Genomic DNA, 14,216 nt, shown 5'->3' on the forward strand with positions numbered 1-14,216 from the left:
TTTTTAAGTTAGTTTTTTTTAGTTTAGTTTTTTAGTTTAGGCTTAATTAGTTTCAGATACACAAAATAGAGCAGTGTTTAGTTAGTCAAGAAATATTATTTGTTTATTTAACTTAAATGAAGTAAGTTCACATGCAGTGATAATGTAATCACATTATTAACACATCATAAATAGTTGTTGTTGTTTAACTTTCTGCTTTGTGCTTTACAGCAATTTACAACTGAATTACTATTTTAAAATGAGATTGTCTATGCTTTTAATTCAACATGCTTTTATTTACTGAACTATTTATTTCTTTATTTTGCAGTGTATCCTTCTGTTGACCCCTGCTACAACTACACTGTGCTGGACAATCCATGGAGATCCACTAAATATGGTTCAGGCAGTAATTGTGATCAGTCAGTCAGCTGGAGCGGCTGGTATCGTCTCTTCATTAACAATGTGAGCGCTCAGATCCCAGACACGTGTGTTGCGAGGTATCGCTGTGGCACTGGTTTCTCACTGTGGATTCGTGGTGGACACCCAACAGTACAGGATGGAGTCGTCACTCGAGATGTCTGTGGTGATTATAGCAGTTACTGCTGCTGTTTCGGGTCTTACCCCATTAAAGTCAAAGCCTGTCCAGACAATTATTATGTCTATGAGCTGGTTAGAACAACTACGTGCAGTTCAGCATACTGTGCAGGTGATTATATTTACATGAGCTCTTTGTATTATTTGTGTTATTGCTGATTCATTGAAATTCATCAATCATTGTTTTTTCAGTTGTTACTAACATCAGCAGCACTGTTACAACAGTCACACCAGAGACAAGCACAGCTGGTAATGTAGTCTGATGTTCAAGATATTCATTAATTCATTCATTCTTTCTTTCTTTCTTTCTTTCTTTCTTTCTGTATTCATTTACATATTTATTTATTTTACTTAAAATTTCTAAACTATTTTTTGTTCATTCATACTCAGAATTTTCTAGATTTTTCTCTTAATAATAATTTTTTTTTTTTTTTTTTTTTCAAAAAACAAACAAAAAAAAATTTCGAAAACATTTTTCTCACAATTAAAAAGAAAGAAACATGCAACAAACAATATGGTGAATAAATGTAGATACCTTAAGATACTTTTTTTTTGTTTGTTTGTTTTCTATTTTTATTACTTTTGCTAAATTTAGGTGTGGCAAAATGGGACAAGTGCCATGCCAGGTCTTGTATATCGCCACAAATTAGGCGGAAGTAAATAGGACACGGATATATATAAGGAGTAAAAACGAAAGTGAAGGGGCGTGTGGGAAAAGGAAATTCAAGCGTTACCTGTCGGCTGTTGTACTGTATGCGCTGCTGCAGCTTATTGTGCTGAATTGCATAGACCGGGTGCGAACGCCAAAGCTAAAAGAAAATTAGTTCCGCATGTGTTGCCGGTTGCAAATTTATTCAGACAAGACAAGTTCACCTGCTGCAGCAGCTGGCTGGCCGCCCCTAACGCAGCTTGATTCACGCCGCTGATGCCACACACGCACACACACATTACACGCATTCACGTTTACCCGACGCACTCACACACATATGTATCCAGCGTTTTTAATGCTGGGTTTTTGCATGGTGTGCGCAAACGTGTATGGACTGAGTTTTTTTTTTTTCTCGGAGATTTGTTTTTTTTGTGTCTCGTTTGATTTGTTATTTTTATTTATTTTTTTATTTATTTTTTTTTTTTCTCCCAAACTCAAACTCATTTGTTGGACATTTTGGATTGACTGGGAGTGAGTCTGTTTTGAAGGACTGAACTGAATGCAATACTATTGTTCACTCATTTCCATTTGTTTTTTTTTTTTTTTTTTTTTTTTGTTTTTTTCCTCTTACCCGAAATTGTATACATAATGGGAAAATGAACATTGTAATTGTGTTTTGAATTTCTCCAAATAACATTTCATTCTTTTGATTTGCAAATCTATTTTGTTGAGTGTGTGAATTCTTATTGTGTGATTGGGCACATTGTGTAATGGTGGCTTAGTTTGATCTTTGAGCTGATCTGAGGATTAAAGTAAATTATTAAAAAAAAAAAAGAAAGAAAAACACTAGATATTTCGACTTGACAAACTTAGTCTTGTCTGGCGCCCGAACAAAAAAAAAATGGTCTAAGTTTACCCATTTGAAAACAAAACAAAAACTCTTAGTTTGGTTTAACTTGGAGGCCGCCACCGTTACATAAGTGGCGCCCAAACAGGGACTTGAACCCTGGAACCTGGAAAGTGTAAAAGAGTTCTTCTATTTGAGTATTGTCAACCTTTTAAAGTTTTCTGATTTATGTGTGTATAATCTGGTTTATGTTTGAACTGAAAAGTGAACTGAAAATATTGTTTTGTGGAAAGCCTTAGCACTCAAAGTGGTGTTTTATATATATATAAATTGGAAGGCAACTTGTTAAACTGATAACCTGCTGGTGTTAATTGGATTGGTTAATTTTTGTGATGTGAAAGTGTGATACTGAAAAAAAAAAAAAAAAAAAAAAAATTGTAACCAATTGTAGAAATTGATGGAACAGAACCACGCTATAAGCATTGTGAAATTGGTATTGTAATTTAATTTTCTTTAAGACATTTGTACATACATTTTTATACATTGACATTTACACTACATTCTCATATTACACAAACACACTACAAAGTATGGCCTCTACCCCTCCTTCCCCTTCAACATCTGTTGAGATTGAACCACCCCCAGATGTAGCAACTCCAGTATGGCCACCTGTGCAGCTCAGACCCATTCCTCCACCTCTCATTCCCACCTTTCATTTTACCCCAACTCAGTTCAGTAGTCCTCAACCCAGGTCTCAGGTACATTTTGCCACCACTCCTCCGAGTGGCACTGTTTCACATGCCCCTACTCCTATGCAGCTGTGCACAAGTGCCTCGGATGAAGCTTCACCTCCTTCCTCAGTGACACAGCATGATCTTCCTGGCTACCTCCCTACTCCTGGAAGAGAAATTCATCAGCTCACTGCCCATGTCCAAGGAAATTGGGACACAGTATTTGAACACATGCAAACTCATGAAAAGACTGTTGGTGAACTCACCCAAGGGCTTAAAGCAACGTCTGCACACCATGATACCTTGATTGCTCAACTTGCTGACAAAATGGAGCACAACCAGAAAAATGTGCTTTCGTGCATATCTAAAAATAAAGAGGATGTTAAGGAGGAGATTGATCAACTTGTAAAATCTGTGAAAATCGACATCTCTGCTGAACTTTATAAAGCTCAAACTACTTTTGTGTCGGAGGTGCGATTCATGATGGAACAACTTCAAGGAGAGCTTCAGCAGGATATCAAAACCTATCTAGTAACTCTTCAGAGAAATCATGACCAAATGTCTACAGAGCTCACCCAGTGTACTCAAACCACCAAAACTCTATGTATAACTGTACAAGATCTTCAAACTGAAATTGAGAAAAAGTTCAACACTCTAGAAAGTCAGATGGCTGGTTTACAGAGGGAAGATCCATCATCACCACCTTCCTCTGCTGCTGATTTACCTGCAATCCCAGTTTCTGGTCCAGCGCCTCTTCCTGGAATAAAGAGTGACCATCTGAAGCTCACATTTCCTACTTTTGGTAGACGATCAGATGATGCTGACCCATTGCTGTATCTCACCCGATGCCAAGACTTCTTAGCACTCCATCCTCTTACCGATGTTGACATACTGGCCACTTTCCGTTCTGTCCTTTATGGCACTGCTCGAGACTGGTGGGAAGTAGCACGATCATCTATAAAAACATGGAATGAGTTTGAATCTGCTTTTCTTTCTGCCTTCCTTTCTGAAGACTACGAAGACGAACTAGCAGAAAGGGTCAGAACAAGAACACAAGGTGAAAGGGAAAGCATAAGAGACTTCGCTTTTACTTACAGAGCTCTCTGCAAGAGATGGAAACCTACCTTAACTGACAGCGAACTGGTAAAAATGATTTTAAAGAATATAAAGCCATACCTCGCTAGCCAGCTGCGCAGTCGAGTGAGCAATGTCGATGAACTGGTGAAATTAGGCCAACAGCTTGAAAGAGATTATGAACAGCAACAACAATATGAAGGACGAATGAGTTTCAAGCAATCCACATCCATGCCCCAAAGACCCATCTCCAATAGGCCGGCAGAGAAAGAAAAACCTCCATTAGTGCAATGTTGGCGGTGTAAGGGACATCACTCTCCGGGCCACTGTCCTCACTTTGTCTCTGCTCAATCACTTCAATCCAGTCAACCCTATTCCTCAAACAGTAAGCGAACCACATTTCCAGTTTCTAAAGCTGGTGGTTTACCTACCAGTCACTCTGTTTCTGCTACCTGGACCAAAAAGACATCAACTGGTAAGCAAACATCCCTACTTCCAGCTATCCCACAACAATTAGTTGTACCTCTGAGTATTGGCACCTGGAAGGGGAAAGCTATTGTTGACACAGGTGCAAGTTACACCCTTCTGCATGAGAATCTTTGTAAGGAACTCATTGTACAAAGTCTTCCTCCATGGACTCGTGGTCCCCTCTACCTGGCCAATGGAGAAGCAGAAATTCCATTAGGATGGGTAAATATACCAATCACTCTACATAATAAAGTTTTCAACATACCTGCTGCTGTTCTTCCTGCTAAGGCTCTAGCATATGCTGTTGTACTGGGTCTAGACTTCATTTTCTCCAGCGGCCTGCAGATCAATGTGGCAGATCAAAAATATTCCTTTAAGTCCAGTCCAAAAGCGGATTTTCCCTTTCAGCCGGGAAATGCCAGTGTACCAGTTATCTACTCCCAACACAAAAAAGGGAAGAAAGAAAGAAAAAGTTCCAGTCTCTCGCTACTGAGTTCTGTCCCTCCTCCACAAATTATCATGTCATTATCACCAGCCAATCTTGATGAAAAAATACTAATCGATGCTGCTGTAAATGCTGCCCACTTACTGCCTGAAGACAAGCAACAGCTACGTCCGATTCTGGAATCAAACCCACAAGTCTGCACACTTCGTCCTGGACGTACTAAAGTTCTTGAGCATCACATCTATACTACGTACCAGGTACCGATCATGCAGCGACCATATCGCACAACCCCTGCCAAACAAGCTGTCATAAAGAAACAACTGGAGGAGATGTTGGCTGCGGGCATAGTAGAGCCGTCCCATTCTGGATGGGCATCCCCGGTTGTCTTGGTTCCCAAAAAAGACGGAAGCCTCAGATTTTGTGTGGATTACCGAAAGATTAATGCCAGCACAGAAAATGATGCATATCCTCTTCCCAACATCACGGAAATCTTGGAGTCTCTGTCTGGAGCATCAGTTTTTTCCACTATTGACCTCAACAGTGGGTACTGGCAGGTGAGCATGGACGAAGAAAGTAAACCAAAGACTGCTTTCGTTACCCACTTAGGGCTGTTCCAGTTCAATGTAATGCCCTTTGGGTTAAAGAATGCCCCTGCAACCTTCCAGAGGTTGATGGAGTGTGTACTTGGAGAATTGCGTGGAAACATTTGTTTTGTCTATATTGATGACATAATTATTTACTCACCTTCTGTCGCCCAGCATTTCTCAGACCTTCAGGCTGTTCTTCACAAACTAGAAGTGGCTGGCCTAACCATTAACCTGAAAAAAAGTAAGTTCTGCCTATCAGAGATAACATTTCTGGGACATGTCGTCAGTACCAAAGGAGTTTCTGCAGACCCCAGCAAAGTAGAAGCCATACAGTCATACCCCGTGCCTACCAACATCAAAGAGGTCCAGCGCTTCTTGGGTTTAGCCGGGTGGTACCACCGGTTTGTTCCAAACTTCTCCAGAATTGCTGAACCTCTGAATGCACTGAAAAAAAAAGATTGTACGTTTCATTGGTCTCTGCAATGTCAAAGGTCATTTGAACATCTAAAATCTTGCCTTACCTCTCCTCCCATCCTTGGCCATCCTGACCTGCAACTTTCCTTCACAGTATACACGGATGCCAGCGACACTGGTTTGGGTGCCGTGTTGACTCAGAGAAAGGACCAGGGAAAGGAACAGGTGATTGCTTATGCCAGCAGAACCTTGACCAAAGCAGAAGACAATTATTCTACCACAGAAAAAGAGTGCTTGGCTGTAATCTGGGCTCTTGAAAAATGGCAGCACTATTTAGACTACAAACTGTTCACCGTTGTCACAGATCACTCTGCACTACAATGGGTAATGTCCTCGACAAAAACCACAAGTCGTTTAATCAGATGGGCATTGCGACTTCAAAGATTCGATTTCGTCATTGAATATCGCAAAGGGAAGTTGAATATGGCACCTGATGCTCTGTCTCGGATGCACACCAGTTGTAGCCTCTACACCAACCAACAGGAGAAACCAGAACTTCCAATGTCTCCTGCAGTCATTTGGGAAGAGCAGCACAAGGATCCTGCAGTCATAAACATACTTCAAGCCTTAGCAGATAATGCCTCTACTTTGACAGACCGATATGAAGTACTGGAAGATACCCTCTACCATAAAACTCACCAGTCAAACAATGAAGTTCATTCATTGAACTTCATTGTGGAATTCTTCCCAATGTGGAATTCTTCCCAATGCGAAATGCAAATGCTCAGATTGTTGCATTGCTACTTCGGAAAAAAATTCTGACCCGATGGGGGGTACCAGACTTCATCCTGTCAGATAGAGGTGCTCAGTTTGTCTCATTGTTGTTCCAAGAACTGTGTCAAAAGTGGAGTGTAAAACAAAAGCTAACAACATCATATCATCCACAAACAAATATGACGGAAAGAGTTAATCGCACCCTCAAATGTATGATTTCTGCCTATGTGGACAACGATCACAGGAAATGGGACCAGTACTTACCGGAACTCCGTTTTGCCATCAATTCTGCTGTTCAGGAAACTATTGGAATGACGCCTGCTGAGCTTCATTTGGGGAGGAAGCTACAAAGCCCTATGGACAAAGTGTTGCAGGGTACAAATCTAACTCCAGACTGCTCATCTTATGATACAGTTCATCATCTTGCTGAACTCCAGACCCAGGCAATGAAATGCTGTAAAAGAGCACAAAAGAGACAACTCAGGAATTATAATAAAAACAGACGAGACAGTACTTACAAGGAAAAGGACCGTGTGTGGATGAGGAACTATCCACAGTCTAGCGCTCAACACCACTTCACAGCTAAGCTCAAAAATGGAAAGGACCTTACCGTATCTTGAAACAGGTGGGCCCTGTAAACTATCGGATATCACTAGAATCCACAGGTGAGGATGTTCGCACGGTGCATGTATGCAATCTGAAACCGTGTTTTCCCTCTGCTGCGGAGCTAGAAAATCAAGAAAAGAAGAAAATTCTTGAAATTTTCAATGAATCTTCTGAAGAGGAAGAGTTCCTTGGATTTTAAGTTTTACTCACCTTAAACTTTTACAACCACAGGTTGTCTTCTCCAGGGGGGGAGAGTGTGGCAAAATGGGACAAGTCCATGCCAGGTCTTGTATATCGCCACAAATTAGGCGGAAGTAAATAGGACACGGATATATATAAGGAGTAAAAACGGAAGTGAAGGGGCGTGTGGGAAAAGGAAATTCAAGCGTTACCTGTCGGCTGTTGTACTGTATGCGCTGCTGCAGCTTATTGTGCTGAATTGCATAGACCGGGTGCGAACGCCAAAGCTAAAAGAAAATTAGTTCCGCATGTGTTGCCGGTTGCAAATTTATTCAGACAAGACAAGTTCACCTGCTGCAGCAGCTGGCTGGCCGCCCCTAACGCAGCTTGATTCACGCCGCTGATGCCACACACACACACACACGCACACACACATTACACGCATTCATGTTTACCCGACGCACTCACACACATATGTATCCAGCGATTTTAATGCTGGGTTTTTGCATGGTGTGCGCAAACGTGTATGGACTGAGTTTTTTTTTTTTTTTTTTCTTGGAGATTTGTTTTTTTTGTGTCTCGTTTGATTTGTTATTTCTTTATTTATTTTTATTTATTTTTTTTTTTTTCTCCCAAACTCAAACTCATTTGTTGGACATTTTGGATTGACTGGGAGTGAGTCTGTTTTGAAGGACTGAACTGAACGCAATACTATTGTTCACTCATTTCCATTTGTTTTTTTTTTTTTTTGTTTTGTTTTTTTCCTCTTACCCGAAATTGTATAAATAATGGGAAAATGAACATTGTAATTGTGTTTTGAATTTCTCCAAATAACATTTCATTCTTTTGATTTGCAAATCTATTTTGTTGAGTGTGTGAATTCTTATTGTGTGATTGGGCACATTGTGTAATGGTGGCTTAGTTTGATCTTTGAGCTGATCTGAGGATTAAAGTAAATTATTAAAAAAAAAAAAGAAAGAAAGAAAAACACTAGATATTTCGACTTGACAAACTTAGTCTTGTCTGGCGCCCGAACAAAAAAAAAATGGTCTAAGTTTACCCATTTGAAAACAAAACAAAAACTCTTAGTTTGGTTTAACTTGGAGGCCGCCACCGTTACATAGGCATCTACAATATTTCAGTTTGAATACAGTTCATATAAAGTGTTATTTAAAAGGTACACAGCCGTTCAAATGTTTGGGATCAGTACGATTTTAAATGTTTGTTTTGTTTTTTGTTTTTTTTTAAGAAGTCTCATGCTCATCAAAGCTGCATTTATTTGATCTATGTAATGGTTTTCAGTTTAATATAATTTAAAATATATTTCTGTGCTTTTTTAAAAAATCAGCTAATACTCCAGTTTTTAGTGTCACATGATTCTTCAGAAAATCATCTAAAATGTTGATTTATTATCAATGTTGAAAATAGTTATAAGATATAATAGGTATATTATAGATATAATAGGTGTCTTTACACCTTCAGTGCTTGGCCCCTAATAATAATAAGTACAGTCAAATTTTTATTTTTATTTATTTATTTATTTATGTATGTATGTATGTATGTATGTATGTATGTATGTATGTATGTATGTATTTATTTATTTATTTATTGAGAGAGAGAGAGAGTTTGAGAGAGAGAGAGAGAGAGAGAGAGAGAGAGAGAGAGAGAGAGAGAGAGAAAAATGGGAAAGGACAAAAAAATGTTAAAAATCAGAGATACAAAATTATTTATTTTTGATCTATGCTTTTATAATATTACACAAATAACATATCATTTGTGGGGTTTTTTTTAATATCATCTTCATGCTGTTTTCTGTCATTGCAGTTATAAACATAACACTGCAGGAAGAATGCACAGTAAGTTCAGTTTCTGAAGTTGATTTTCTAAAATGTACATATTATAGTTGGCCTCACAGCTTCTGACAATTACAGTCCATAGATCAGTGCAATAAGATGTGCACTGGCAGATATTTGAAATGAATGACTGAATGAATGTGCTTTTCTATTTATTGCTGATGATTACATGCACAAACTTACATTTGTTTGCTATTAATTTTGCAAAGCATGATTAAAATCACAGGATGTGTTTTATTTACCGTATAAAGCTTGATTGTGATTTCAGAGTCAGACCTCTGGAGGATGTTTTCAAAATCTTCTTGAGCAGATCGAGAACATTACAGCTCAAGTGCTTCCTTTGAATGTAAGTGCCTGATCAAGAAAAATCATCAAATCCTCAAATCTAATTTGGATAATAACTGACATAGCAGTGTTGTCTGGCTTTCTTGACATTTACATGTACAGTAACTCTGTTGAACTGCATTTATCTGATCAATGAATTAGACTGTGACAAACATTTTGACTGTGGCCTTCAATGCTTCAGAGAAGATTTTAGAGTCATTATCATCAGCAAAACCATCTGAACTAGCCTCCTATGGAAACCGCATGTTAAAAACCAGTGAAAAACTCATCTCTACATTGGTGAAGCCGACAGTCACAAATGACAGTGTCAGTTTTACTCTTGCTACTGTTGGTAAGTGGAGACCATTATTATTGATGATGAAACTCAGATTACATATGATGTCAGTGACTTTATCAAGAGAGCAGGGGTGAGTCAGACAGCATCAAATGCAGCAGTAACTGTTTAATTGTGTAGAGTTATATAACATTTTATAAGAAAGCAGGAAACACAGAATCACTGAAGGAAAGAGAAACACAAGCACTATGTGCCCGAACTGTCTGACACACCATGGCTTCCCGAACTGTCTGCTCTGTCATGGCTCCCCGTGCTTCCTGACCCGTCCTGGAGGCCACCCTTGTCTCCCTCAGTTACGGGCCTCCAGGGCCAGTACACAATAAATCTCTCAAGATATGATTATGATTAAATAACTTCACAAACAGCATTTCCAGCTGAGTACTAAAAATAATGTGACTCAAGTAAGAATCAAAAAGTAGTTTGCTGATAAGCTACTCAAGTTACTGCATTCTATGTTTACTCTAAATGAGGCAACTTGAGCATTATGAAGTATTAAACACTTTTGTGTAATGTCTGTTCTACAAGTGAGACTCATAGAAGCATTACATTTATGACGTTCCAGGAAATCCCTTATATGGACAAACATATCAAATAACACTACAGCTGAATAACATGCAGATAGAGACGCTTTGACTGATGAAACATGAACACAATAAACACACAATTACGATGCAACCCTTTTTGACATAGCCTTTATCACAGTAAAGAATTTTATAAAATAATATATTATGAACAGCTTAAAACCACAAAAGCTAGTTATTAATTATCTTGTTTATATTAGTTCCTTTCAGCTTTGCCCATTTGGTCTACTAGTTTAACTGCATTTTTTTCAGCGCAATGTTTTTGGTTTCCCATTCTGTTATTTTAATAAAGACTGTTTAAATATACTTTGCATCACCTGCATTTTTCACTGTTCCATTTGACATTTAACATGAAATCAACTGAAATAAAAGAAGACATTAAATCTCTCAAGATATTAGCAGATGATGATTAAACAACTTCAAACAGCATTTCCATTTCAGGAGCTAAAAAAAATTAAGAACATATTTTTCAGAAAAATAATTCACTTGAAAAATTGAAATGTTGAAAAATATGCATTTATGTATATATGTAATATGCACGGTTTGAGCACCCCGTTTCCCAGCTGAACTGGAAGTTTTGATTGGTTTTGCAGCAGAATCAGACTTGTCTGTTATTGCATGAACTGCAGGGCTCCAAAAGTGTCCATCAAATGCCAGCTTGCAGTTTCTCCTTTGGCACCTTTGTATTTTTTGGTGCTTTGCCCTTATTGTGAAAAATGTTACATCTGCTAATACATGACTTGGACACATCATCAGTGTTGATCATTGTGTGTTTCAGGTCTTTCAAATGCCCTCTTCAAGGTGACCAGGCCGAGGTTGATTAAGCTGTCCCCACACATCTCCCCTTTTTAGCCATAGTCATCTTGACACCCAGTCTGCAGCCTCCATGCTGTTGTTAATAGCCCTTCTTCAACTTGCCCACATAATTCCCAGCATCCTATAAGCTTTGCTGAGGGAATGACCTGCAAACCCTCAGCAAACCACTTCCACTGGCATGCACCTAGTTTCCCACCCATTCCCATGGCAGGCCTCCAACAGTTCCTCATACTTCCCCCATGTTCTCTCCTGTGCCTATTTCATCTTCTCCTACCAAGATACAGTTGACTCTAGTAAAATGAACTGTTTTGTGGACTCCGAGACCAGGATGATGTCTGGTCTAGGTGGTGTGTGCTGGAATTTTAAGCTGCCTGTCCAAGTCAGCTGTCTTTGACCAAACTTGTGCTGTGAAGAGCAAGCCAACAGAGTTGTTTTTCCCTATAGGCTGCTCACCCTCCTTGAAAAACAATAACATTCATCACCCAGGGCCTGGGAGCAGCTACTCCTAGAGTGCCTGCCTTGGAACACAGGGGACAGGTTTCCTCATTGCTACAAACCTACTTTCTCTTTCTTCCTTCACTGAAGCACACATCTCCTCCTTCACTAACCTCTGTCTTTCCTTCTCAGTGGCAGTGTTGGATCAGGTTGGTATAAAGCTTCCGACTCCAGCCCTGCCCTGTGCAACAGTCTGGAGGAGAGCCTTGTACCTCAGCCTAGCTTCTGCCTGCTGGACTGCATCCTTCCTTCCACTTCTTCCCTGTCCTCACGATGATGCGTGCTCCGGACACTTCAGCATCCTCCAAATCCGAATACTGCAGGTGTTTTCATGACCATGCAACAATAAATTCCTCCCTGATGCAGCTAAATGGCAGTCTTTGCTTGTTGCTGTTACCATACAACCCAGTACTGCTCAAACTGTGCGGCATGTCCAACCATCTGTGTAAACAGCTATTCACTTTCTACTCAAAACGTTCTACTACAGTAATAGGTGCTTCATAGATGAGGGGCCAAAGATTTATTGGGAGGATTCCATGCTGGTAGACCCAGGCCTTGAATTTCCCTTGGAGCCCAGACTTGTCCACAGTTCTCAGCCACTTCCCCAGATCACCCGTGGTAGTTTTGATGGAGTCTGTGTCGCTCAGGCTCCATCTGAAGACCTTTCCAAGACCCCTTAGTGGAACTTCTTGTAATAGACTTTGTAGAGCACCCAGTGCTGTAGGGTCCTGGTGCCTGCTTGCTTCTCGGCCTCCTGATGACTTCCTCCGCTATGCTCAGACTTGGTTCTTTCAGATTGATTGTTAATACTGGCTCTGGTGGATTTATCAGTGCCTTACAAGATTCCAGTGGTTGGTCCTTCTCAGAGTCGCTGTAGCATGCCTGTCCATCTACTGGGAGAGCACCAAGGAAGCGACAGACATGCACCAAGCCTTTCCTCAGAAAGGGGCCAGGCCACTGACGCCACAGGCCGCTCAAATAACCTGGCAAAAATGTGGGAACCCAATTTAGATCAAGGGGAACATCCCACCCAAATTAAGAGCACAGCTATTCTCACATAGCTATGCTATGTGAGCAATACTAGCCTGGATATAGAAGTCCACTGAAGAGGCTAACTAGAAAAAGAGTAGCTGCTGAGCTAGAGCACAGCTATTCTCAGATAGCTATGTCCTAAAGGTCTTGTGAATGCTTGTAGAACAGAATAACAAAACACAGCTAGCCTAGATGGCCAGGCCAGAGCTTCCAGGACCACAGAGAGTGGGCTATCTACTTATAACCCTAGCAGGGGAGATAGCCCTCAAGTCACTGAGCTAGCACACAGCTCTCCTTAGATAGCTAGGCTCTAGGAACGGGGACCACTACAGCTAGCCTGAGATAGCTGTATTCAAGTAAGCCCATCCTGCTAGAACAATGGCTGGAATATAACCACTCTCAGATGGCTATAGTAAGGAGGTCCCCAGGAGCTCACAAGAGGGAAATCAGTAAATGATTTGCCAAAGAGTGAACACATACAAATCATTCGTCTGAGATCAAAGCCTGATGTAAACAGTGGTCATAACACTAGAGGGCTGGACGCAGCTACCCTCGAATAAAAGTTCCATCAGGTAAGGCTGAAGATTGCCCAGACCACAAAAAGTGGGCCATCTACTTAAAACCTAGAAGAGACAGCACAGTCTAGGCAAGAAGCTCAAAGAGACCACTATTGAAAAACCCTAAAAGGGGAGCAGTCTCCGAGCTAGAACACAGCTGTCCTCAAATAGCAGATTCCTAAACAAAGACTTCAGCACTTACTTAGAGTTTGTGCCAAGGGGAACCCAACCTAGTTATAAAAGCCAGGATAGAACATAGCTGCCATCAGACCACCATATTCCAGAGCAAAGTAAGCTGGAGCATAACCATCCATAGACAGCTATACTCATTTTAACACAGGAAAGATCATTCCCCATAACCACTCTAGGTTCTGAAACACTATGGGAGAGAAAAATTGCAAACATCTCTCCAAAGAGTGTTTAAATATATTCATACCCAGTAAGGCTCAACAAACAGTAACATGCATATTAGAGAGGCATCTGACAACCCGTTTAGAGAGGGTGTGCGGATCCCGCAGATCAAAGCGATGACCGCAAGATTAGATGAACTGTATCATGGCAATGGCAGAACCAGTCCATGAGACACAAATGCTGTGTCCCGCATCCCTCGGGAATAGGAACAAACGCAAACAGAGCCTAGACATCATGACTCATCACATCTCTGATCTCTTTGGGGAGACAAATGTGAAAGCAGAAAATGTCCTCAAGTGTTAGAATCCAAACACGGAGGCACACATTCCCTAAGGTGCTGCTCGACTCAAGTGGTATACATGGGATCCGATCACCCTAAAAGAGCATTTTAAACCCACAAATCCCGCAATCTGAGTCTTCACTGTGCCTTGGCAGCAGCGGGAC

At 40.4% G+C, this 14,216-nt stretch overlaps 1 protein-coding gene and 2 long non-coding RNA genes across 4 annotated transcripts in view; 1 reads left to right on the forward strand and 2 right to left on the reverse strand.

The window, feature by feature from the left end:
• Positions 1–535: 535 nt before the first annotated feature.
• Positions 536–14,216, forward strand: part of LOC127154193 (adhesion G protein-coupled receptor E1) — a 29,431-nt gene continuing 15,750 nt past the window's right edge. The window contains exons 1-6 of the mRNA XM_051095601.1: positions 536–543; positions 576–685; positions 766–822; positions 9,173–9,204; positions 9,470–9,547; positions 9,688–9,877. Coding sequence (XP_050951558.1) covers positions 536–543; positions 576–685; positions 766–822; positions 9,173–9,204; positions 9,470–9,547; positions 9,688–9,877 — 475 coding nt within the window. The remainder of the gene's footprint in view (positions 544–575; positions 686–765; positions 823–9,172; positions 9,205–9,469; positions 9,548–9,687; positions 9,878–14,216) is intronic.
• LOC127153458 (uncharacterized) lies at positions 2,613–4,857 on the reverse strand. Its single transcript, XR_007825271.1, has 6 exons — positions 4,608–4,857; positions 4,414–4,528; positions 3,643–4,326; positions 3,525–3,557; positions 3,067–3,164; positions 2,613–2,966 (listed from the first exon to the last, which is right to left on the reverse strand). It is a non-coding gene; the product is annotated as an uncharacterized LOC127153458 (long non-coding RNA).
• Positions 5,209–6,407, reverse strand: LOC127153460 (uncharacterized). 2 transcript variants are annotated; one of them, XR_007825273.1, is made up of 4 exons: positions 6,279–6,407; positions 5,896–6,036; positions 5,725–5,818; positions 5,209–5,605 (listed from the first exon to the last, which is right to left on the reverse strand). It is a non-coding gene; the product is annotated as an uncharacterized LOC127153460 (long non-coding RNA). The 2 variants fall into 2 exon arrangements; XR_007825272.1 differs by having other exon boundaries at positions 5,209–5,818.

This window comes from Labeo rohita, chromosome 22 (assembly GCF_022985175.1).
Source record: "Labeo rohita strain BAU-BD-2019 chromosome 22, IGBB_LRoh.1.0, whole genome shotgun sequence".
Classification (NCBI taxonomy): domain Eukaryota; kingdom Metazoa; phylum Chordata; class Actinopteri; order Cypriniformes; family Cyprinidae; genus Labeo; species Labeo rohita.